A 23,578-nucleotide genomic window follows, 5' to 3' on the forward strand; every position below is an offset into this window, starting at 1 on the left:
CCTTTGCCTCCTGGTGAACTCGTCCTCGTCCCTCTCAGAATGCAGCTCAACCAGCACATTCCCTGGGAAGCCACCTCTGGCCTCTCCCTCCTTGGTGCTCCCACACTATGTGGGAGTCCATTTTATTAAAGCACGGAGGACCCTCAATGGCTTCTGTTACTGTGCACGTTTTTCTCCCCCTCTAAGCTTTCTGAGAGAAGGCATGGTTCTTATTCCTCTTATTGCCTACAGTGCCTAATACAAAATGGTTGCTCAATCAATTCTGATTAAACTGAACTGAAATTGAGGAGATAAAAAAGCTCTAGATTATTAACATGATCATTCCAGAAACTGGCAGTGAATATTTCATATTCTTTCATATAGAAAAATTAATGTCCTCTTAGTTTGTCTGTAATAAACAAGTATTATTCAAGCAATAATAAGCAAAAAGCCCTACATCTGCACAGCAGAAAGATAATTTACACATGAAACAAAAAAGTCAAGTATTTACTGAGTGCCAATTATGTACACAGGATGTGATAAACAGTGAGAAAATACGTACTGCATACGAGTATGTCATTCTTTCGCAAACATTTATTCTTTCTAATAATGCTGGGTGCAAGAAATAGAGTGTGTGCCCTCTAGGAGTATCTGGACTACAACAGGGGGACACATTCACGCACAGTTAAGTAGACATGAGCAGTACATGACAGAGACAGGTACAGACAGGGCAGGCAGAAGAGGGCCACACCACCCAGCTTACCTGGGTGGGGTCCACCACCGGGAGGAGGTGATGCCTGAGCTGAGTCTTAAAGGAAGGGTAAGAATGAGCCAGATGAATGGGAGGTGAGAGGAGAAGCACAGAAGGGACAATGGACAAGATGAGCAACAAGTATTAATTAGATGGGCAATTGAAATATGAAATAAATTGTATTTTATAACTCCATTTAATGACAGATTTGAGAAGCTCACTAAAATGTCCTGATTCATTTTTTTACTGACATAAGACTAATGAAATAGCGTTACTTCCCAAATCACTCCCCTAGGTAAGTAACATTTCAACTGCCCTACTTGGTATACTTCCAAACCCTAAACCACCAAATTAAGTAAAAACAATGAACGTGGGCGATTCTAAATAAATGGTTTTGGTTTTACAAACAGACTGCATATATGGTAGGCCAAGTCTTCTGGTCATGAAAGTCTATACATTATTGCCTTCCGCTAGGCCTCAGTGCAGACCCTGGGGCACACCCTTTCAGAATCCCAAGATAAATGGGTATGTTTTTCAAAGGTAATCTTACTCAAATAAACAACTGCTGTCTATTTATAACTAGTGACAAGCTGTTAGTTCTAGTCTGCCAGTGAAAACTGTTCCAGTATGATTTCTAATAAACCTTGATCTTCATTTGCCTGGTCAATACGCTGTGCTAAAAGGACTGGTGAGGCTATCACTGGCATGAGCATCTTGAACATCACTGCACTGAGAAAGATCCCCTTAGCTCAATTAGTTCAGCAACTCCTAAAGAAAAGAAAAAATTCATCTCAAACTCACACATCAGGTTGCTAGTTGATTCCTGTTGTATAAAGTGGGCTATGACTGGATCTAGTCTACTCATGTGCCTAGTCCCAGTAACAGATCTGATGTGATCAAAGCCTACTATGAGCCTCAGGATGTAAAAATGGAGTATGAAGCTACCAAGGCTTAGTTCTCTTGACAACAGCTTCTGTTAGGTAGATCTATTCACTACCTGGGTTCAATAATCATCAAATGGTCACCCTCGTTTCATCTATGCCCCCACATTATTCCCCTCCCAATCCTTCCTAGGCATCATATGATTTCATCCATACATTTTCTTATCTTTTTTCTTTTTATTGTTCAAATACATCTGTCTCCATTTTCCCGCCACTACTTTCCTCTGCCCCACCCTCAATCCTTCCCCACTTTGGTTTTATCCATGGGTGCTTTATACATGTTCCTTGACGACCCTTCCCCTTCTTTTCCTTGTTACCCCCCTCTCTCCTCCCTTCTGTTTACTGTCAGAGTGTTTTTTTCTTTCAATGTTGCTGGTGATATTTTTCTTGCTTGTTTGTTTTGTTGATTAGGTTCCACTTATAGGTGAGATCATATGGTATTTGTCTTTCACCGCCTGACTTATTTCACTTAGCATAATGTTCTCCGGTTCTATCCATGCTGTTGCAAGGGGTAGGAGTTCCTTCTTTCCTTCTTTCTTTCTTCCTTCCTTTCTTTCTGCTGAGTAGTTACTCCATTGTGTAAATGTACCAGTTTTTTGATCCACTCATTTATTGATGGGCACTTAGGTTGCTTCCAGTACCTGGCTATTATAAACTGTGCTATGAACATTGGGGTGCACAGGTTCTTCTGAATCGATGTTTCGGGATTCTTAGGGTATAATCCCAGCAGTGGAACTGTTGAGTCAAAAGGCAATTCCATTTTTAGCTTTTTGAGGAAATTCCAAACTGTTTTCCACAGTGGCTACACCAGGCTGCATTCCCACCAACAGTGCACTAAGGTTCCCTTTTCTCCATAATCTCGCCAGCACTTGGTGTTTGTTGAATTGTTAGTGATGGCTGTTCTGACCAGTGTGAAGTGGTATCTCATTGTGGTTTCAATATGTATTTCTCTGATGGCTACTGATGCTGAGCATCCTTTCATATGTCTCTATGCCTTGTGCATGCCCATTTTATAATCGGATTGTCTGTCCTCCTGGAGTGGAGTCATGTGAGTTCTTTATATTTTTTGGAGATCAAACCCTTGTCCAAGGTATCACTGTCAAATATATTTTCCCATACAGTTGTTTCCCTTTTCACTTTGCTGATGTTTTTTTTAGCTATTCAGAAGCTTCTTATTTTGATAAAGTCCCACTTGTTTATTCTTTCATGTCCCTTGCTCTAGGGGAGATATTGGTGAAAATAGTTACGTGTAATATCTGAGAGTTTCCTGACTATGTTCTCCTCTAGGACTTTTATGGTGTCATGACTTAAAAGATGTAAGTCTCTGATCCACCCTGAGTTTATTTTTGTGTATGGTGTAAGTTGGTGGTTGAATTTCATTTTTTTGCATGTAGCTGTCCAGATCTCCCAACATCATTTGTTGAAGAGGCTATTTTTACTCCATTTTATGCTTCTGCACCCTTTGTTGAATATTCATTGACCACAGAGACATGGGTTTATTTCTGGGCTCTCTATTCTGTTCCATTGATATGTCTGTTCTTATGCCAGTACCAGACTGTTCTGATTACAGTGGCCTTGTGATATAGTTTGATGTTAGGTATTGTGATCCCTCCTACTTTGTTCTTTGTTCTCAAAAGTGCTTCAGCTATTCAGGGTCGTTTATGGGTCCATATAAATTTCAAAACATTTGTGCTGTATCTATGAAATATGTCATTGGTATTTTAATAGGGATTGCGTTAAATCTATAAATTGCTTTGGGTAGTATGGACGTTTTGATGATGTTAATTATTCCAATCCATGAACACAGTATATGCTTCCATTTATTTGTGTCTTCCTTAATTTCTTTCTACAGTGTTGTGTAGTTTTCTGAGTACAGGTCTTTTACCTTCTTGGTTAAGTTTATTCCTAGGTACTTTATTTTTCTCATTGCTATGGCAAATGGCATTTTTTTTTTCCTGATTTCTGACTCTGGTATTTCATTGTTGGTGTACAAAAATGCCTTTGATTTCTGAATACTGACTTGACATCCTGCTCTTTTGCCAAATTCACCTGTTAGGTCAAGTAGTTTTTTGGTGGAGTCTAAGGGGTTTTCTCTGTACACTATCATGTCATCTGCAAACAATGACAGTTTTACTTCCTCCTTTCCATTTTGGTCATCCATACATTTTTTAAATTACCGGAAGAATAAATCACTATTACCACTTCCTCTATGAAGTCTTCCTTAACCACACAGATGGAATTAATTTCTTCCCTTCTCCAACTGACAGCATGAGCTGATACATATTGGATAAACTCAGTTTTCACATGTATATATTTTCGTACCAGTCTAAATTGTAAATGACGTGAAGGAAGGAGGAAGTGACTGTATTTTGATAAACTTTTTCACCATCTACCACGTTATCTTATAGAAAGCAGACATATATATATATATGTGTTGACTGGCTGATTTAACAAACGTCTAAGTTATATCAAAAAAGACTGGACAAACTTTTGAGGTTGCATATGACTTCAGTATTCTGGGATAATGTCAAATATAAATTAACTTTTAAAATTATGTATTTGGGAAAGCTCCAAATTTCAAAGAGCATATTTTCAAGGATAGTTCAATGCTCCATATTTATCTCTTTGCTTTTCTCTCCCCTCTCTCCCATTTCCTCCTTACGTTTCATCTGAGACCTAAAATATAAATGATCCTTAGGGAAAAAGAGCTGAGAATTACGAACTCTTTCAACCAAAAATGGTGTCTTGCTCATCCTTAAGTACTGCAGTACCTGACATGTAGTAATTGCTTAAGAACTGTTTGTTTATGGAAAGTATCTTTTTGGTATTATTACTACTACCTTCCACAATTTCTTCAGAGTCATCCACAAAAAATTCTTTTAAGGGAGGCCTTTTGGGTCGTTTCAGAGTGTTGAGAAGCTGTTGGATTTTTGTGGATACTCTGCTACTGACAGGAACACCTATAAGGGAAAAAACAGTAAATCAAAATTAATTGATTTTAGGGATATTTTAGTTCATCAATTTTCTTAGGAACTTTTATTTCTAATGATGTTTATCCTTTGCCCAGTCTTATCCTATTTCAACTGAGACAAATACACACAAATATGTCCACAGCAAAAGTTTTGACAACAGAGAACAAGTATGGTGCTATTTTTAATGTACTGCTTAAAGATTTTATCTACTCTCCCTTTTATAGCATTCTTTTCTTTTTCTATGCTGCTTTTTGTTCATAGTATCTTTTGGAAGTACAGACTAAGTCTAAACAAGTGTCAGTGCTCCCACAGTGCAGGCTGCTGAAAAGAAGGCATTCAAAATGATGTGTGTTACAGGATTTCTACCAAAAAGAACTCCCTACCATCAGCTGTATCCATAAGGCTGGACCTGTTGGATCCTTTGTGCATGCCTTTAACTATCCCCGAGGGGGGCAGATCAATATTTGCTGGGCGTATTGAGGAAGATGATGATGAAGAAGAGGTAGTTGTAGTGACATCAGGGGGAGCAGAGAAATTCTCTAAGAGGGGAGAAAACAATATTTAGAATTATATTACATTAGCAGTAAACTTAAGAATTTTTATTTTTTATATATTTTTTGCTTTTTAACAAGGAAGAAAACTATGTAAACAAGGCATGACCTCTTGTAAAGCAACCTTTTGAATCAAATTCTACTAGCAAGATAGGATGACAGAGCAAGAGGTTAAGCCAGGGCTTATGAACTTTCTAAAATTATTTTTAAAAACTTAAGTAGCCTTAGCAAGATCAAATCCTGTATCATTAAATGTTTCTCAAAAACATTCTTTTCTACATAGAAAGAGTGGTAGAAAATCAATGTTATATAAAAATAGTAATAAAATAAAAAGTGCAAGTGCCTTCAAAATGAAACCAAGAATGATCATATAGCTACTAATAATCTAGTCTATAGAACATTTCTTCATGTTTACATTGGTTTATCTGTAATATTTCTTCTTCCACTGAAGACAGGAATAATACCTTGGCAAGGGTCAGATCACTCAGGTTTCCAGATGAAGAAAACCAGATAGATCCACTTCTAATTTTTATAAAATGACCCGTAGGTAACTTTGATTTTCTTCACCGATAAGGTTCTTCCCTTGCTCTAAGCATGATTAGTGTTACTGTCCTCTGTTTCATGTACGGACTCTTAATATAAAGAAACTGAGTGATATAAATTGAGGGATTCTTAGTATAGAAAAATGAATGACATAAATTGGAAGAGGGCCATCCAACAGGGATGTTACCAGAAAAACTCAGGAGAAGAATACATCTGGAGCAGTAAAAAAAGAGAATTAGAAGGAAAATATACAATTCACAAGAATAATAAAAAAGCCACTCAAAACTATAAAAAAGGAAAAAATCATAACATAAATAATTTCTAAAATCAATTTGGAAGTAAGGTCTCTCTGTCCCCAAAATCTGTATTTACTAGTTTAATAGTTTTTAAAGTTTCAAATATAGTACTAACTAAACAAATAATAAGTATAGTACTAGCACAAATATATTGCAGTATATCCTTTCTGTAGGATACTGTAGTGACAAAGCATTAAAAACAGACATTTTGATCAGACATTCTATTTGATCCAGCAATTCCACCTGTAGGAATACTTCCTAAGGAAATAATCAGACAAATATACAGAGCTGTGATCAAGAATGTTCATCCCAGCAGTTTTTATAATAGCAAAAAAAAAAAAAAGGGACAATACTTAAATGTCCAAAATTGGGGAATGGCTAAACCAGGACATAGCCATATAGTGGCGTATTTACGCAATGAAACCATAAAAAACAATAGTATAATTTTACAATATATTAATGACATAACAGATAGCTGTGATATACCACTAAGAAAAGCAGATTATGAATGTTATGTTTAGTACCATTTCATTTTATAGTCTAGAAGGATATATGATTAAAAGATTAACACTAAAGTGTTACCCATGGTAAATGGATTTATAGATTTTTTTAATCTGTATTTTCAAATTTTTCTATTAGAAACATGAATCACTTCTTTTAAAACAAACATCCAAAAGGCAATAATGTTGGATAAAATGGCTTCTGGGAGTACCTGAATAACTAACTTTATCACCACAGAATAGAAGAAGTAGAATGTAAGGTCAGATGAAATCATCTCATAAACAAAAATTCAGGTAAAGTTAACTGTGTATCAGGAAAATAATTTTTAACAAGTGAAACTGTTCCATTTTAGACCAATGTGAAAATAAAACCTGGCCCAATGATGGCTCTGTTGCTTACCCTCCCAAACAGAAGAGGTGGTGAGCATGCTCACCCATAGTTGCTCTAGGAGGGTCAGTGAATTATGGGGCAGAGCTGAGTGCAGGACAAATCACTGCTATTGACACTTGGCTTTTAAATGTGGGCAATCATACCCTCAAGGCAGCTATATTGTTTAAAAATTACTGGCTTGAATTTAAATGTTTCCAAGTTTTTCTTTTTAATTAATAAAATAAAGATATAGGCGAGCTTTCCCTCCCAAGAGCATAACTGCGACTTTCCCCTCCCCCCACCCTCCCCCTCTGCTCGGGGCCTATTAGCGTTACTTTTCTCTCTCCTAAGCTCCAAGGGCCCTTTTCTTTTGCCTCTGTAACTTCCTAAATAAACTTTCTCTTATAGTTTGGAAAAAATAAATAAAATAAAAATAAACAAAATGAAATATACATACATATAAGGTGATTCAAAAAGGTCACAGATATGAAAATTAAGATACCAAAATGTGACTGATTGTCAAAAAAATAGGAAAAGTATAACAGACACACGAAATGATGTTCATATACATCACTCAGTGCATGTACCAACCAGTTAAGCAAAAGCAGAGATCTGAGCTGTATCTTTATCTGCAGATGCCACAACCTCTTAAAAAACACACACAAAGAAACATAAAGCTGAGCCAAGCAAAAGCTACATACACACCATACAGGTGCCAGCACACTGCAGCTCACAGAACACCAACATCCTCAGGCTGCACACTCTAGTTGTAGCAATAACACAGCAGCAAGGACAATAAATCCAGTCTTTATTCTAAAGACAAAGGAGCCTCACTGAAATTCTCTTAGTACAGAATTTGCTCAGGTTTAATGTTTTTTTTTTTGTTTGAGAAAGTGTAAATAGTCCTGGGGGAAAAATCTAAGATGTTAATATTTTAACACATTTGAACAGGTAGAATGTTCTTCAACAGGGATAAACCCTTGCTAAGACTGGTGTTACATCTTGCAGCTTGAGTATTGCTTATGGAAATAGCTATGGCTTCAGGTGGGCAATGCTATGCACCAAAATGCAGGTGGTAACTATCATTCCAAATGTATTGCTGGTGTGTCATTCCTTGCCTTGTTAACTGTCATATTATTTCTAATTCTACTTTTTATACCTCTCTGAAGAACCTAATACAAATCATAAACTCTCTCCTGGATACTGGGAGCCAAATGGAAAATAATTTGGGCTTCTTCGGTAGATCCAGCTCCTACCTATTCGAGTATTGGCAAATACATCAGCTAGAGACCCACTGGTTCCTTTGACCTCTCCATGAGACAGCGTAGAAGATGCAGATGAAGAAGTGGACGATCCCTGAATTGAACGGTTGATCCAGGACTCAGCATTCTGTAAGCTCTGTTGTAAGGCAGCAGAGAGCGCAGCTTGGCGTCTCAGAGAGCCCTCATCCTCGGAGGCTGAAGACGTGTCTGTGTGGAATTAGAAAAACAGTTGTTCTCGATCCTGCCTAGAACAGAGACCTTTTACTTTTTGGTCATTGATCACACATTCAATTCTGACACCAGCAAAACATTCGCATTCTTAAGGTAAATTAATATGTCAAGCTTCTCCAGAATCACAAGGAAAGGTCTATGGACCAAAGCTTACAAAAATAAAAGTCTAAATCTATAGGAAATTTAAAGTTATTTTTAAAAAACCCTTTTAGAACATTTAAACATCATTCACTGTTTTTCTGTTCTAAGTTTAATCAATATCTAAGTTCTTTGGCTTATCTTACTTATGTTCAAGTAATTCTGAAGTGCTTAAATGTTGTCCTCAATCTCTTAATTAGAGAGTCTTGTGATAGGCTGCTATACTGATTTTGACAAGTATTTATTAATTAGTGTTTACTTAAAAGGAAATAATCTTGATAGGGAGATATAAAAGCTTCTTTTTATTTATAATGACTTAAGTGTCGGCGAGAGGCTAGGGAACTATTGTGGAGTAAGGAGCAATGCTGGAGCCTGGAGGCCTTCAAGGTTTCAGTGGAACAGACGAGCTGGTCACTTCGCACAGGTAAGCTTTCCAAACAAGACAGGAGAGGGCACTGATCGGTATTTCTCTTCTGAATTCTCAGAGTTGTGAGAAATTCGCTGATATCTGTATTTAGCCCAACTCTGACTTCAGGAAAATAAGACCTAAATTTAAAAAGCATGTTGAAAAAAAGAGGGAAAAAAAGTTCAACCAAATATAGAATAGTCAAGGAAGTAGAAGTCAGGGGTTTATTCCAGGGCTCTAAGCTGCTGAGACATACAAGTTTAAGGGCATTTGGTCTGATGTGAGAAAAACCCTTTTAAATGATTTTGGAGGTTAAAATTTATGGCCTGTGGACTGAATTTTATTAATTTTTTTTAAATTAAATATTCTGTGGTTAGTCCTGCAGAACACTTTCTTATAACTCAGGTGAACTTCTAAGTCCCTAACACTGCTAACACCCGTCAATAGAAATGTGAACTACAAAAGACTAATTTAATCTAGAAGTCAAATTTTGCAGGGCCAGAGCAAGAAAGTTTGTCCTTGCTTCCTGCCCTGGACTACCTCCAAATTACTATCTCATATTGAAGGAGATATGAAGCCCAAGGCTGACTTTTCAAAAAATATTTTTACAATGTACTAAGTAACTAATATATGTCAGGAACTATGTCAGGTTCCAGGGATTCTGAGGTATATGAGTTCTTATGAGACAGGAAGGGCCCTAAAAAGGCTTCCAGTCTAATACAGGAAGCACACAACCCAGGCTGTTTCACAAGGAATACAACAAAGGCTAAAACATAGGGCAAGCAAAGGGTTTCACTCCAGAAGTACCAATCCCAGCTTGGGATTTCACGTACTTCTATGTAAATGGAGCCAAGACTTTGAGGAGGTAAGGGGCAAGAGACAAGGCTGGAGAGGAAGGTAGTAACCAGACCCAAAAGGATAAAGCAATGAGGTTCTTTAAAGGGGAAAGAGATCTACAATGCAAAAGAAGAGTAATTAAAGAAAATGATAAGGAGCATCTGTAACATTTTAAGGAAAGCATTTTTGCACAAAAATTATTCTAATATTTCATCTGTATCTTGGGAGACAGAGAATTGTATCTTTGCAAACATGCTAAAGAAACGGTAGAGGACATGGGACAGGTGAATTTGAAAGTACAGTGGTACCTCGGTACTTGTCATTAATTCATTCCAGAACTCGTGACAAGTGTAGAAACTGAGTACCAAGCAAGCAATGAGTGATGAAACATTTTCTCTTGCAGGGTGGCGTCGTAACTCATACAAGTTCTGGCAAAGGCAACACGCCCTGATCAAGAGTTGAGTGCTGAAACTTTTTTCCTCATCAAAATGAGACAAGTACAGGCTTTAACTGAGTTCTGAGGACGACGAGCACCAAGAAATGACTGGGACTGGATCCCGTAACTCGACTAGATTTGTAGGCTGTCTTTATTAAATCATTTACTTAATCTGTGTAAGTCTAAAATCAGAGTAACCCAATTTTCAAAAGTTAGTAAAAGCAGTATTTTCATGATTTGGTTTATGGAAAATTGGCTTTATTATGTTTCTATATTGAATCAATTATGTAATTAGGTGTACTGTGTCAACTTAATTACCCCATTTGCCTGCCGGTCCTCCTCAGAGGGTTTAGTGACCACAACTGTGGGCACCTTGGCTTAGTATAGTGGAAAAAACAGGGCTTTGGTGTATGTCCTCTTTTTTGCTCTCTGGTATCCACCCCTTACTAGCTTTGTGACTTGCAGATAAAATTACCCATCTGAGAAGGCTGGCTGTTTGTTCAACCATTCAACAAATACTATCACATAATACACCAGTTTGATTGAAATAGAATGGTGAGCATGAACATAGTCTTATTAGAGTATGTGCTCAAGGCAGGCACCCAAAGAAATGAGACCTAAACCCAGGCTAGAAAGGTAAGTAGAAATTAGTTATGAGAAGCAGAAAGGTAGGGAGGGAGAAAGTCCAGTAGTGGAAATAGCATGTGAGAAAGCTGGGAAGGGACAGAAAACAAGGCACATTTGAAGATTTGAAAGAAATGAGACTATCTGAAGCACAGGATGCAAAACTAATAGTGAGGAAAATGAAGCTGGGCAAGTGGAAAGCACTGGGTTGCTAAGGACCATGGAAGACATGCTAAGGAAACGGTCTTTATGCTAACTGCAGTGGGGGACCATGGAATGAGACAGTGTCCAGAAAGCAGCCCAGCAGTGCCAGCACGCAGCAGGTGGATGGCGAACGTTAGCTCCCCTTCTCCTCCCTGAATGACCCACCCTGAGTTACCTCAGAGACACAAAACTGGCCAGGCATAGCCTAAAACTCATCATGTGTTAAGATTACACAAAACGTAAGCACTTCCTGGGGACTGTATCTTTTTAAAGATAAAAACAAGTTCCCTTAAATATTTACATGTTTATTTAACTGTAATAAAGAAAATTACAATGGATTAGTAGAAATCTGGGCAAGATTAAATTAGTATTAATAGAAATAAAGCTATCATTTTCCCACTGGTTCTGCTCTGCCTGAACATGAACTCACCTTACCTAAGCTCTAGGTCTACACAACAGAAACAATTTTGAAAACACAGTTTGCCTGACAGTTTATCACTGGTGTGATTTTTTAATTTATTGGTGTGTGTGTGTGTGTGTGTGTGTGTGAGAGAGAGAGAGAGAGAGAGAGAGAGAGAGAGAGAGATCAATTTGTTGTTCCATGTATTTATGCATTCATTGGAGGGAGGGAGGGAGGGAGACAGATCAATTTGTTGTCCCACGTATTTATGCATTCATTGGTCCTGACTGGGATCAAACCTGTAACCTTCGTGTATGAGAAAGATGCTCCAACCAACTGAGCCACCTGGTCAGGGCTGTAACTGGTATGATTTTAACACAGCATCATTTAATACTGATCACCAGAAGCTTAAACTCTGTTTATAACCAATTAGGACACATACACAATTAGCTTGTTGATCTTAAGGAAAAATAATCCTGAATTTACTAACTGCTCTTACCTACAGTCAGTCTTTGGCCATATGTGGAGAGGACTCCCCTCTTCTTGGTGGAAAACATATTAATTACATCTAAAAATTATATCTAAAAATTAATGTTTATTAATTAAATTTAATTTATAAGTTAAACAAATACTATACCCATTGCCCTCCTGAGAAATGAAAGCATACCTATACAAGGACTTGTATATGGATGTTCATAGGAGTTTTATTTATAGTAGCTAAAAACCCAAATAACCATCAATAACTGAATGGATAAACTGTGGTGTTTCTATAGAAGATGGAATACTACTCAGCAATAAAAGGGAATGAACTATAGTACTGATACACACAATATGGATGAATCTAAAAATAATACGCTGAGTAAAATAAGTCACACCTTTCCCCTAACCCCCCCGCCAAAAGAAGTACTACCGTATGGTTTTATTTATATAAAATTCTAGAAAATGCAGACTAATGTACAGTAACAGAAAACAGACAGTGGATACCTCATGAGGATAGGGAGAGGTGGGAATCACAAAAGAATCATGAGAAACTTAGGAGTTTACGTATCTTAATTGTGTTGATGGTTTCACGGTTTTTCTATGTGAAAACTTAGCAAAGATATGTTTTAAATATGTGCTGTTTATGTTGATTATAATTCAAGAAAGCTATAAAAACTAATTTAAAAACCTGTGGTGCTAAAAATGATGCCTTAGTGAGAGGATGGTAATACCTGGGAGTCAGTCTACACAACCTGAGGCAAAGAAAGTTCTCTATAGGCAACAAAAAGGTTTTAAGCACAGGGAAAAAATTGTTAGACACCCACGAGGAGACAGCCTAGGAGTAAAAGCATATATGGAACAGAAGGTGAAAACGTTAGTTCTGGAAGCAGGTCAATCTAAAACAACTTTGGGCAACAATTCTGAGCAGCTTACAGTAACCTAGCACCCAACCCAACCATGGTGCATACTGATTCACCAGCAAGGCTGGGGGGACTTTCAGAACTACCCAAGAGATTTCCAGCGTCCCACAATACTGTGTCTCTGCGCACAGAGAGCTGGCCAGGACTGAAAATCACCATAAAGAGCCTACCTGGCAGGAGTCCCATGAGCTGCCTGACCATTACTATCCAAACGGGATACCGCTGAGGGAAGGAGCACTCACTATAATTTATTACTCCAGGGTCACTCTACCAAATGGGGATTTTAAACACAGTTTTTCTAGGTATTTCCCCACATTAAAAACAAAAAGTTTACAAAACTAATTAATATTACAAATAATATTGGGGTGGGGAGTTTGTTTTGTTTTTTACTTATGGCCTATTTGAAAAGTTAGATAAAATATGCAGCAATTGTTAGAGCACCAAAACTATCAGAAAATATTTACTGACAACATGGTAGAAAGAGAGGCAATATGCCAAGTGGTTTAGAGAATGGGCTTTTAAAGTCTGACTGCTCTGGATTTCAATCTTAGTTCTGTCACTGACAGCTGTTTTTAGGGGTCTTAATTCTTCTGTTTGTTGCTGTTCTTTTTCTATGAATTCTCTCACATAATGAGTGTTCTATTTTTGGACAGTTTGCTCACATTCAGTGGATCTGTAGCTGTGGGAATCCCAAGAGCCTGGGCTGAGGCTGTATCTTCCCAGAAAATATACATGCTAGAGGGTTTTCATCAGCTTCTATGTTAGTTCACTTAAAAAAAATTTTTTTAACCTATTTGCAAAGAAAGCGGAAGGCAGGGAGAAAGGAAAGAAGGGAAACACAGACGGGCTGCCCCTCACGAGCTTCCAGCCGGGGGCTGGGCCCACAACCAAGGCATGCGCCCGGACTGGGAATCGAACTGGTGACCCCAGCTTTGCAGGACAACGCCCAACCCACTGTGCCATGATGGTCAGTGCTGTTAGTTCACTTTTTAATGTTAGTTCTTACCAGGTACAATAGTGAAATTTAAGTCTTGTACACACTAACCAGTACTTAGGAAGGTCCCTACCTCTGTTTTCTCAAGGGCAGGTGCAAGGTAAGCTTTCTTGAAAGCATCTTTTGCTGGCAGTTAGGTTTTTTCAAATTCACTCTTCTGGCAAAGACAAGCCTCTCCAGGGACCTTGATTCCAGCTTCCAATCTTATATAGGTCCAAGGTTTTATCTTTTCTATCCTTATGGTCACTAAAATTTAGGTCCCTACTTTACTGCCTCCCCTCCCCCCAAAGTATGCCCCATCTCACCACTCATTTCCGGTGACCTGCTCTCTGTTGTTCTTTTATGTTATTTAAAAGGAAGCTGATTATATTTTGTCTAGCATTTCTAAAGAGAAGTTTTCTTTCCCCTGTTTCTAGGAGTTTTCAGATTAACAAATAAGACTACACAGCTAGACACAGAAGTTGGGCTAGTTGAGCCTCCCTAAACCTGTTTTCTCAATTGCAAAATAGGATAGAGGACTGTTGAGAGAACTAAAAATGAAAAATATATGTTAAGTACCTACCCCTTTGACCAGTACACAGAGGGTACTCAATAAATGGTAACTATGAAATTACTTTTATTGACGAACCTTAAATTTTACAATCAATTACTGAAAGAAACAAATTCAATCTATTAGAGTGGGTTTTCATTGTGCTTCGGTTAAAGAATACTGAATATTTACTAGCCTCCTAAGTAATTGTGAACTGCTGCTCAGACTAATAATGAAAACTATGCTATTTAAGTGATACAAATCTATTAGAGCACATTTACAGAGGTCTGATTTGCCAGCTCTGTTTTGCTTGTGGTTTTGAATAAAATTATAATTTTTAGAAAAAAAAAATCTCCCAAGTTGGTAATTCAGACAGGTAATCTAGGTTCAAATAACGGAATGATTTTTGGACTCTATGTTCTCAAAAGGCAATAGCTATTCAAATTGTTTAGAATAATACCCATTCCAGCGAAGTGACTGGAAACAGGGTGAGTGCTGGGCAAGCCTCCAGTGGCCAGACAGCAGCACTGTCCCTTCTCTGAGCCCTCCCCAAAATACAGAGGCACAAAGCAATGAAGTACGTTGCTCCACCCTGGTGAATACCTAAGGCTCCGCCCCATACAACTTTACAGGTGCGCTAAGACAGGGAGGAAAAGCAGCTCTACCTAATACACAGAAACAAACACAGGGAGGCTACCAAATTGAGGAGACAAAGAAATATGAAAGAACAGAACAAAACCCCAGATAAAGAACTAAGCGAAATGGAGATAGCCAACTTATCAGATGCAGAGTTCAAAACACTGGTGACCTGGATGCTCAAAGAACTCACTGAGTACGGCAAAAGCATAAGGGAAGAAGTGAAGGCTACACTAAGTGAAAAGAAAAATCCACAGGGAATCGACAGTGACAGGAAGGAAGCTGGGGTTCAAATCAACAATTTGGAACATAAGAAAGAAACAAACATTTAGCTAGAACAGAAGGAAGAAACAAGAATTAAAAAAAAAGAAGAGAGAATAAGAAGTCTCTGGGACATCTCCAAAAGTGCCAACATCCGAATCACAGGGGTGCCAGAAGAAGAAGAGGAAAAGCAAGAAATTGAAAACTTATTTGGAAAAAATAATGAAAGAAAACTTCCCTAATTTGGTGAAGGAAATAGACATAAAGTCCAGTAAGCATAGAGAGTCCCAAACAAGTGGGACCCAAAGAGAACCACACCAAGACACATCATAATTAAAACGCCAAAGGTGAAAGATAGAATCTTAAAAGCAGTAAGAGAAAAGCAGAGACTTACCTACAAAGGAGTTCCCATGAGACTACCAGCTGATTTCTCAAAAGAAACTTTGTAGGCAAAAAGGGACTGGCAAGAGGTATTCAAAGTGATGAAAAGCAAGGACCTGCAACCTAAATTACTCTAAGCAGCAAAGCTATCATTTAGAATGGAAGGGCGGATAAAGTGCTTCCCAGACAAGGTAAAGCTAAAGGAGTTCATCATCACCACGCCAGTATTACATGAAATGTTAAAGGGACTTATCTAAGGAAAAGAAGATCAAAACTATGAACATTAAAATGGCAACAAATTCACAACTATCAGCAACTGAATCTCAAAAAAAAAACAACAAAATAAGCAAACAAGCAGAACAAGGAACAGAATCATAGATCCGGAGATCATCTGGAGGATTATCAGTAGGGAGGGGGAGGGGGGAGAATGGGGAAAAAGGTGAAGGGATTAAGAAGCATAATTGGTAGGTACAAAATAGACAGGAGAATGTCAAGAACATTATAGGAAACGGAGAAGCCAACAAACTTGTATGTACGACCTATGGACATGAACTGCTGGGGCTGGGGGGGAGATTGCCAGAGGGAAGCGGGATACCGGGCAGAGGTTGGCAAAGGGGGAAAAACTGGGACAACTCTAATAGTATAATCAATAAAATATACTTAAAAAAAAACAACAACAGAATAACACCCATTCCAGTACCATGTTTACATGAATATCTCTCAAGTAACCAAAGATTTCCCAAACATGAGGCATTAGTAGAGTGGAAAATCAAAATCAAGAAGACGAGCCTGAGGCTTAATTGCATTTTGACCTTGAATAAGTGACTATGAACCTGTTTGTTTCCTCATCTCTAAAGAAATCTGCCCTTCCTGCTTCACAGAGCACTCATGAGGACTGAGTGGAGCAGGGCAGCCATGGGTATGTGAAAGTCCTTAATATACTGCAACATACTATAACCCCGTAAAGCATTATTAAAGTATGGTAAAACTATAACAATATCCCAGTCTGTCCACAGGTGCCAGAGTAACACAGAGAGGTAAAATTCTCCTTGTCTCGCGCAATGAATTACTCCTACGATCACTTCAAGCAGAGCCCTGAGTGGGACTGACATCTGAATTTAAGCGACTTCCTACTCAAGCCATTTGAATTATCTGGCTGTGCTTCTGGGTCATTATGTGTTCTATTTGGTCATCCCGGTACTCTCAGTGCAGTGTTGGGTAAGTCCACCCGGGTGCAGAAAAAGCTCACAGGGGAAAAATATATGCTGCAGCTTTTACATTGTGTTTATCTGTATGAATGAGTAATAGTGTTACACAAAGAACCCTTACAAAGAAAGAGCTGAGGTAATTGTCTCATGACATTAGTAAATGATTTCAGCACATAAAGGGAACTGGATGGCAGTATTTCAAGCAGTCTAAAAGACTCTGTGAAAGGACACCAAAAGAACCATAGATTGCTACCAACTTGGAGAATTTGAAAATTTCAATCCACAAAATAAAAATCAGTGTATATGTCAATAAGGAAATTTTAGGTTGACTGACACTTTATTATTTGAGAATGGTTTATACACAAAAGAAATTTTTTTCCATGCCAACTATTTACTGTACTTTCCATACTACGTGATACTATAAAGAAGCCAAGATTTATGACATTTTACTCCTTAAATCCTTTTTATTAAATCTCTCCAAAAATAGCTCTAAAACTGCAATCAATTCAGTAACTCCAATATTAAGTGATGAGCGCTCCCCAGACAAGCTAACTGGCGAGCACGCTCAGGCAGGCACCCCACAAACCAGGCTCCCCCGGGACAGTGCACGAAGTGTGAGGGCCTGGCTGGTCAGTCTTGACCTGAGGGAAGTGACCTCCTCCTGGCGCACAAAGAAAAACCCAACTAAAATACTGTGAAGTTGGAAGTTAATTTTTCCTTGCAAGAGTGGCACAACTTTTCTAGAAACAAAGTCATAGCAAGTTTATTTTTTATAGCTGCCCAGAACCTGTTTTTTTAAAAACAGCCTTTAACCGGCAATAATTAATGTCAATTCTCTTCTCCCTCCCCATCTCTTGACTGAAGTCTACACATTCTTCTAAATGCCACTGTTTCAGGGGATGTCAGAGTAAATATGCAAGATAAAACCCTACCTGTCATCCCTGGGTTACTCTGTAAGAGGTTCTGGGAGATGGAGGTTTAAACTGCAACAGGAACAGGAGATAGCCAAATCTCTACCTAGGGGCTCTCAGAAGCTTGGAGAGAATGGATTCATAATCCTAACTTGGGAATAGCATTTTCCATCCCCTAAATTGAAAGGTGCTAACAAATGCTTTATGAGTTCTTCTCTCATTCCGTCACAGTATCTGTCGTAGGCATGCGCGTAATTGTTAACCAAGAGCATCCAGATCTAACTCCCTATGGGGTCTGTATGAGAAACCACTACAGAGGGTGCTCTTCTTGAGGGTGAAAAAAAGACGGTGCTCTTTTTTTTATCATATTCCTCCATGGTGGGAGAAAACTCCTCTTCTGATACTAAAACCAAAGGTCCTATGAGTTTGATTAATTTAGTTTTAAATCCTCGCTCTAGAAATCATCGCCCGCTCTCTCCACCCCTCACAGACCCAGCCGTCCCCCATCATCAGTGACACTCCCCCACCCTGTGTAGGCAGCAGGAGACAGCAGCCCAGACCTAACGAACAGTCACGTGGTCCAGATCTCTTGACCCAAGTTATGATTCAGGTCCAGACCCCTAAGGTAGAACGACCGCCTGGCTACTTTCCCATGAGACCAAAACCGTGGAGCTGTCCTCAAGACCAGAAGAAATCATTCATTACCCTTACCTCACCCCTGACCGATCAGGTCCCCAACCCAGTGTCTTGTGATTTTGCCCTATATAATCTGTAACTTACATGCCATCAGGGAATTGGGTCTTTACCATTAGCTTCCCACCTCTGGATTGGCCAATTCAATCTTAAACTATTTTTGTATCTATACTGCGAACTCTTGCTCATGCATTTCTTTGGGCCACAGAGCACAGGTGGGCAGACTCAAGGAAAAACATGGGGGCTCCAGTAACAATGTTCCCAAGAGCACATCAAGGTTTTGCACATACTATTCAAAAATCCCCAGAAGAGGAAATAAATGGATAGGAAACCTTTTAAAGCTCTTAGGAAAAAGGACTGAATCTTTACAATCATGAAATTATTAAAACATGTAAGGTGATCAAGAACATATACCACATCTTTAAAGCTGCAGACAGAGTGGAATATTTGGGTTTAGCAATGCATGAATTCCAAAGGACTGTGGTCTCATTCAGACTGTTTCTAGGGTTGGTATATTCCCCTCAGGCAGTGACTTTTGTAAAAGGGGATAAAAAAGGTTTCCATTTCTTTTGAGCGTTCTCAAGATCCTTTGCTGCACTCTCACATTTAACCCAGGCCCTGAGAGCAGACTGTTTACTCTGAAACTGCATTTCTTTAATACAGCTCTGGAGAGGGTTTTTTTCTAAGAACTGAGTCACACTGCTCTCTACCCTTTGCCATTTACTACAACTGAATCCTCAGCTGCACTGTAGCAAAATCTGCCAATAAGGAACAGCTACTAACTAAGAGCCCTCTTTGTCCACCAGGATCCAACTGCTGTATGAATGTGGAAGGGAATCCATCCAAGATTTTGAATTGAGCGGACTGGAATTATGCACCATTACAGACACAAAACGTCTCATTGTGATGGTCTGCCAGAGGTATCCTGAGTTGCGTTCTGAGAAACACTTGAAGCCACAGAGCTATTTCTCTTTCAAACATATTGACACCACAGATGTGAAGAAAAAAGCAGACAGGGTTAATGAGCCCACAGCACACCCAAATGCTCTAAGTTAACCAAAATCTAGGAGAAAACTATGAACAGGAACCTGCCCAAGGGAATAGAATCCATATGAATAGCTCAACTTGACAGCTGTGAATCCAGGTCAACCACAATAATGTAACCTTCCCAGCAATCTCCCCAAACACAGTGAGTAGTTTAGACCAAAACAATATGGAGAAGGCTTTTACCCAAAGATGTCATTACCAGTAACATGACATTAGGGACACTGACACCACACTGAAGCTCTAAAATAGATTTACTATCTTTAGTCTCCAAGGCCTATACTGAGATCTTGGCTGGGATTTCATTTAAAAAGAACTTTTTAAAAACTTTGAGAAAAATTCTGAATAGATAAGACAACTTAAAAGTCATTCCAGTTGCTCCTCAAATATGAAGTTATAACTCTTAAATTTATCTTAGGGGGATTAAGAATTGTCTGGGAAATAGAAGTGGAATGAAGACACTTGGTTCCCACTGATCCCATGACCCCATTATAGGAAGTGATTCTTAAAATACATACAAAATATATTGACACACACACACATAAACACATATACATGTTTTCAGATCTATTACAACTTTGCCTGACTGCTCTCCCATCATCTTTAATAACACACATAATTTTTTCCCAAGTCTATTTACTCCTATGACTGTTGCAGAGACAAAGCGTCTGACTTAGGAGTATAAATTTGTTAAAGAAATACATGACTATTGGTCATATTTTGAATGTCAATGAAAATAGCTATTTAACCACTCTAAGTTTTAGCCTGCATTTATTTATGGTTACATGATTTTGGGGGATATAGCAAGGATATGCCAGAAATTCCAATGAGGAAAAAAAAATTTTAGATAGCTTTACTCTTAAGGCCTTTTTCTGTGTGTTGTTTACAATGCAACAACCAAAACAAGCCCCCTTCCATGCATACTCTGATACACCTCTGACGAGGAGAGAGTTCTGGCTCCTACCTCAAAAAACCCCCACAAAACTGGAACTTATTTCAGGAACATCAAAGTAGCAACTATCAGAGAGAAAGACTCTGACAAACTTACCCGGAGGTGTGCAGGCATCCGCAGGAGACTGAACAAATGTGGACCGCCTTTTGGTTGGCATAGGCAAAGCCATTTTCTGTTCTTTATGCTTCGCCAGGGCGGCTTGAACTGCTTCTGTGTGAATATCTGAAAGAGCAAACATTTGCATTTATCAGCTTCTGGCCCTTAAAGTATTTTACTTCTGTGGGCTGACCTATATAGCTGCCTCAATTGTTAAAAGGGGGACTTTCTGGGTGATTTTTATTTATCATTTGTTTTAAAACATAAGGACTGATGTGACCTGCTTGTCCCTTTGGCTACAATAGAATTCAGCCCTCCACCTGAATCATCTAATTGGGATCTCAAAATTAACATAACCAGACAGAAACCTTGATTCTCCACTCCCACCCCAAACTCAATTTATATTTCTACAAAATCAAATCATACTGTAAGCAGTATTTTGTATTCTGCTTTGATTTTTTTTTCACTCTTACACAATCCTACTGAGGTAGATACCAACGGAAGTGCCTTCCTAGTTCCCAAGAATTTCCTCTTCTCAAGAAATGAGCCCAATATACATGCAAACCATCCTTAAAGGCCTGTCTGTAGTATATAAATGTGCCCCTTATACAAGCTGGACCAATCAGATCCTTTGGGGGAGGGGTTAAACTCAGATCCCAGAAACTGCAGGCCTTAGCTGGGAGTTACTTCAGTAACATTGCTTAGAAGAAAGGTTCTTGAACCTCAAGGTTGAGATTCCCAGAGCTCTCTCTCTCTTTCTAAGGATATCTTATTATTTTCTCCTTTGTTTATCTGTCCCAGATACTTAAAGTAACCTGAGTTGACCTGTTTCATCTAACAACAACAAAAAACCTCACTAACTAAATAAAAACATTGTTCTGTGTGAAGGATGACCTACAACATAATTGGAAGGGCTGCATAGTATTTCACTGCTTGTTGTGCCATAATTGGTTTAAGCAACCTAGTTTCCAAATTTTTGCTATTATTCATAGCAACTATTCACAGCAAGAATAATACAGTGTTTTCACTTCATCACACATGTCTAATCCTATTTCTGTAAAATTAATCCCAACAATTGGTGAGACGTACAAGATATTTTGCTAACATAACCACAGTGCATTAATCAAAATCCAGAAATTCAAAATTGATACAAACTAGTATCTAATCCACAACCTATATTCCAAGTAGCCAAATGTCCCAATCATGCCCTTTAGAGTTTTTCTGCCCTTTTCCCTGATCCAGGACCCAATATAGAATCACACATCACATTTAGTTGTCATGTCTCTTCATCATCCTATAACCAGAAATAGTTTCTCAACCTTTGTCTCTCATTACATTGACATTTTTGTACAGATTAGTTATATTATTGACTTTCCCTTAACTTTGGTTCTGTTAATACTTCTTCAAAATTAGATTCAGGTTATACATTTTGGCAGGAATACCACAGGAGTAATGTCTTCTTGAAACATGATGTCAGGATGCATCTGCCTTAGTACTGGTGATAGTGATTTTAATTATTGTACTTGGTTAAGATGGTGTCTGCTAAGTTAATCCACTGTAAAGCCACTATTCTTCTCTTTGTGTAATTAATTAATTTATGGGTGAATACTTTTGAGACTATGTAAATGTTATCTACTTCATTAAACTTTCACCCACTAATTTTAGGATCCATCAATGATTCTTGGCTGAATCAATTATTTCCACAATGGTTACAAAATGCTGTTTTTATAACTTCATCATTCATTCTGTGTATTAGTTGGTGGAATTCTAAGAAAAAAACTAAAGACCACATATACTACAGTGGTCCCTTAATATTATAATGGAGATGAAAAGTTCCTATTGCCTAGCATCGTAACGCAGCACATTAACTCACGTTCGTGGTGATGCTGTTGTAAACACACCTACTGCCCTACCAATCATATAAAAATACAGCACATACAATTATGTATAGTGCATAATATTTGATAATGGTAATAAATGTTATTGTTTATGTATTTACTATATTTTTATCATTATTTTAGAGTGTATACTTTCTACTTATATTAAAAAATGTTTAGTGTAAAACAATATGCCATGTTATGCGAAGAGCAGCCTCACACATCTTGTGTTTACTGTGTCTCTTGATTGTATTATTTTTCTCTTGTGCTTGACTTAATCTCATGTTGTTTTGTCCAGTAACATGTTGCACAGTTGTAGCCCAGGAGTAACAGGCTATACCATATACTACCAGGTGTGTAGTAAGCTATACCATCTAGGTTTCTGTAAGTGCACTCTAATGTTTGCACAGTGAAGAAACTGCCTAACAATGAACCCTCCGAACATACCCCTGCTGTTAAGTGTTCCATGACGGTATACAGGGTCCAGCAGAAGTAATGCCTAGAGTGTGGTTGGCAGGGTAATAATATGGATGTATTAGTTTATAGTTTTAATTTGGACATTTCGCCTAGCATGTCACATGGTGTGCTTGAGGGTGATATTGCTACGTTGCAGAAGTACATGCTTATGATTCTTCAATAAAAGATTTTGTAATAAAAAAGGGGCATTATTTGTGCCAGACCCTGAATATCAATACGGACCTACTGATTCTCATTTTATTCCATGATTATTTTGTTATTATCACTATTTATTTTGATGCTGTGCTAATATCATCTCAGGTTTGGCCAAGAGGAGCCCCTTCAAACCAGCTCTTATGTCCTTTCGCCACATACACATTGTTTTGAGCAGTTCTTTATTTTTTGGTACAAGATGTTCCAGCCTCATATGTTCCCTGCTCCAGCATCAAAATGATACATTTCTCCGAGGAGCCCTGGCTCCTCTTAATGGAGAATGGTACTTAGAAACCAAGATCGTAGCATTAGAAGCACTCTGTACTACTGAGTTATCTTTCTTCTAAGCCCTTCCAGTGGATAAAGAAATATAAATATAAGCATAAACAAATATTCAAACATATATCTACATATGTTTCCATCTATATCTATTTAAAAAACCATGAGTTTGTCTGATACAGGTCTGATTCTGGAAACCTTGAGTTC

The 23,578-nt window shown here is 38.3% G+C and overlaps 1 protein-coding gene across 3 annotated transcripts in view; it reads right to left on the reverse strand.

Moving 5' to 3' along the window:
* The window catches only part of DIP2B (disco interacting protein 2 homolog B), a 215,057-nt gene that overhangs the window by 61,296 nt on the left and 130,183 nt on the right, over window positions 1-23,578 (reverse strand). For 2 of the 3 annotated variants that reach the window (XM_054591119.1, XM_054591117.1), the window contains exons 4-7: window positions 20,547-20,672; window positions 8,160-8,372; window positions 5,027-5,182; window positions 4,509-4,631 (exon numbers count right to left, since the gene is read on the reverse strand). In XM_054591119.1, coding sequence (XP_054447094.1) covers window positions 4,509-4,631; window positions 5,027-5,182; window positions 8,160-8,372; window positions 20,547-20,672 — 618 coding nt within the window. The remainder of the gene's footprint in view (window positions 1-4,508; window positions 4,632-5,026; window positions 5,183-8,159; window positions 8,373-20,546; window positions 20,673-23,578) is intronic. The other variant, XM_054591118.1, reaches the window with a different exon arrangement.

This window comes from Pteronotus mesoamericanus, unplaced genomic scaffold, assembly GCF_021234165.1.
Source record: "Pteronotus mesoamericanus isolate MK-2021 breed Mesoamerican mustached bat unplaced genomic scaffold, CSHL_Meso_final scaffold_21, whole genome shotgun sequence".
In the NCBI taxonomy this organism is placed as follows: domain Eukaryota; kingdom Metazoa; phylum Chordata; class Mammalia; order Chiroptera; family Mormoopidae; genus Pteronotus; species Pteronotus mesoamericanus.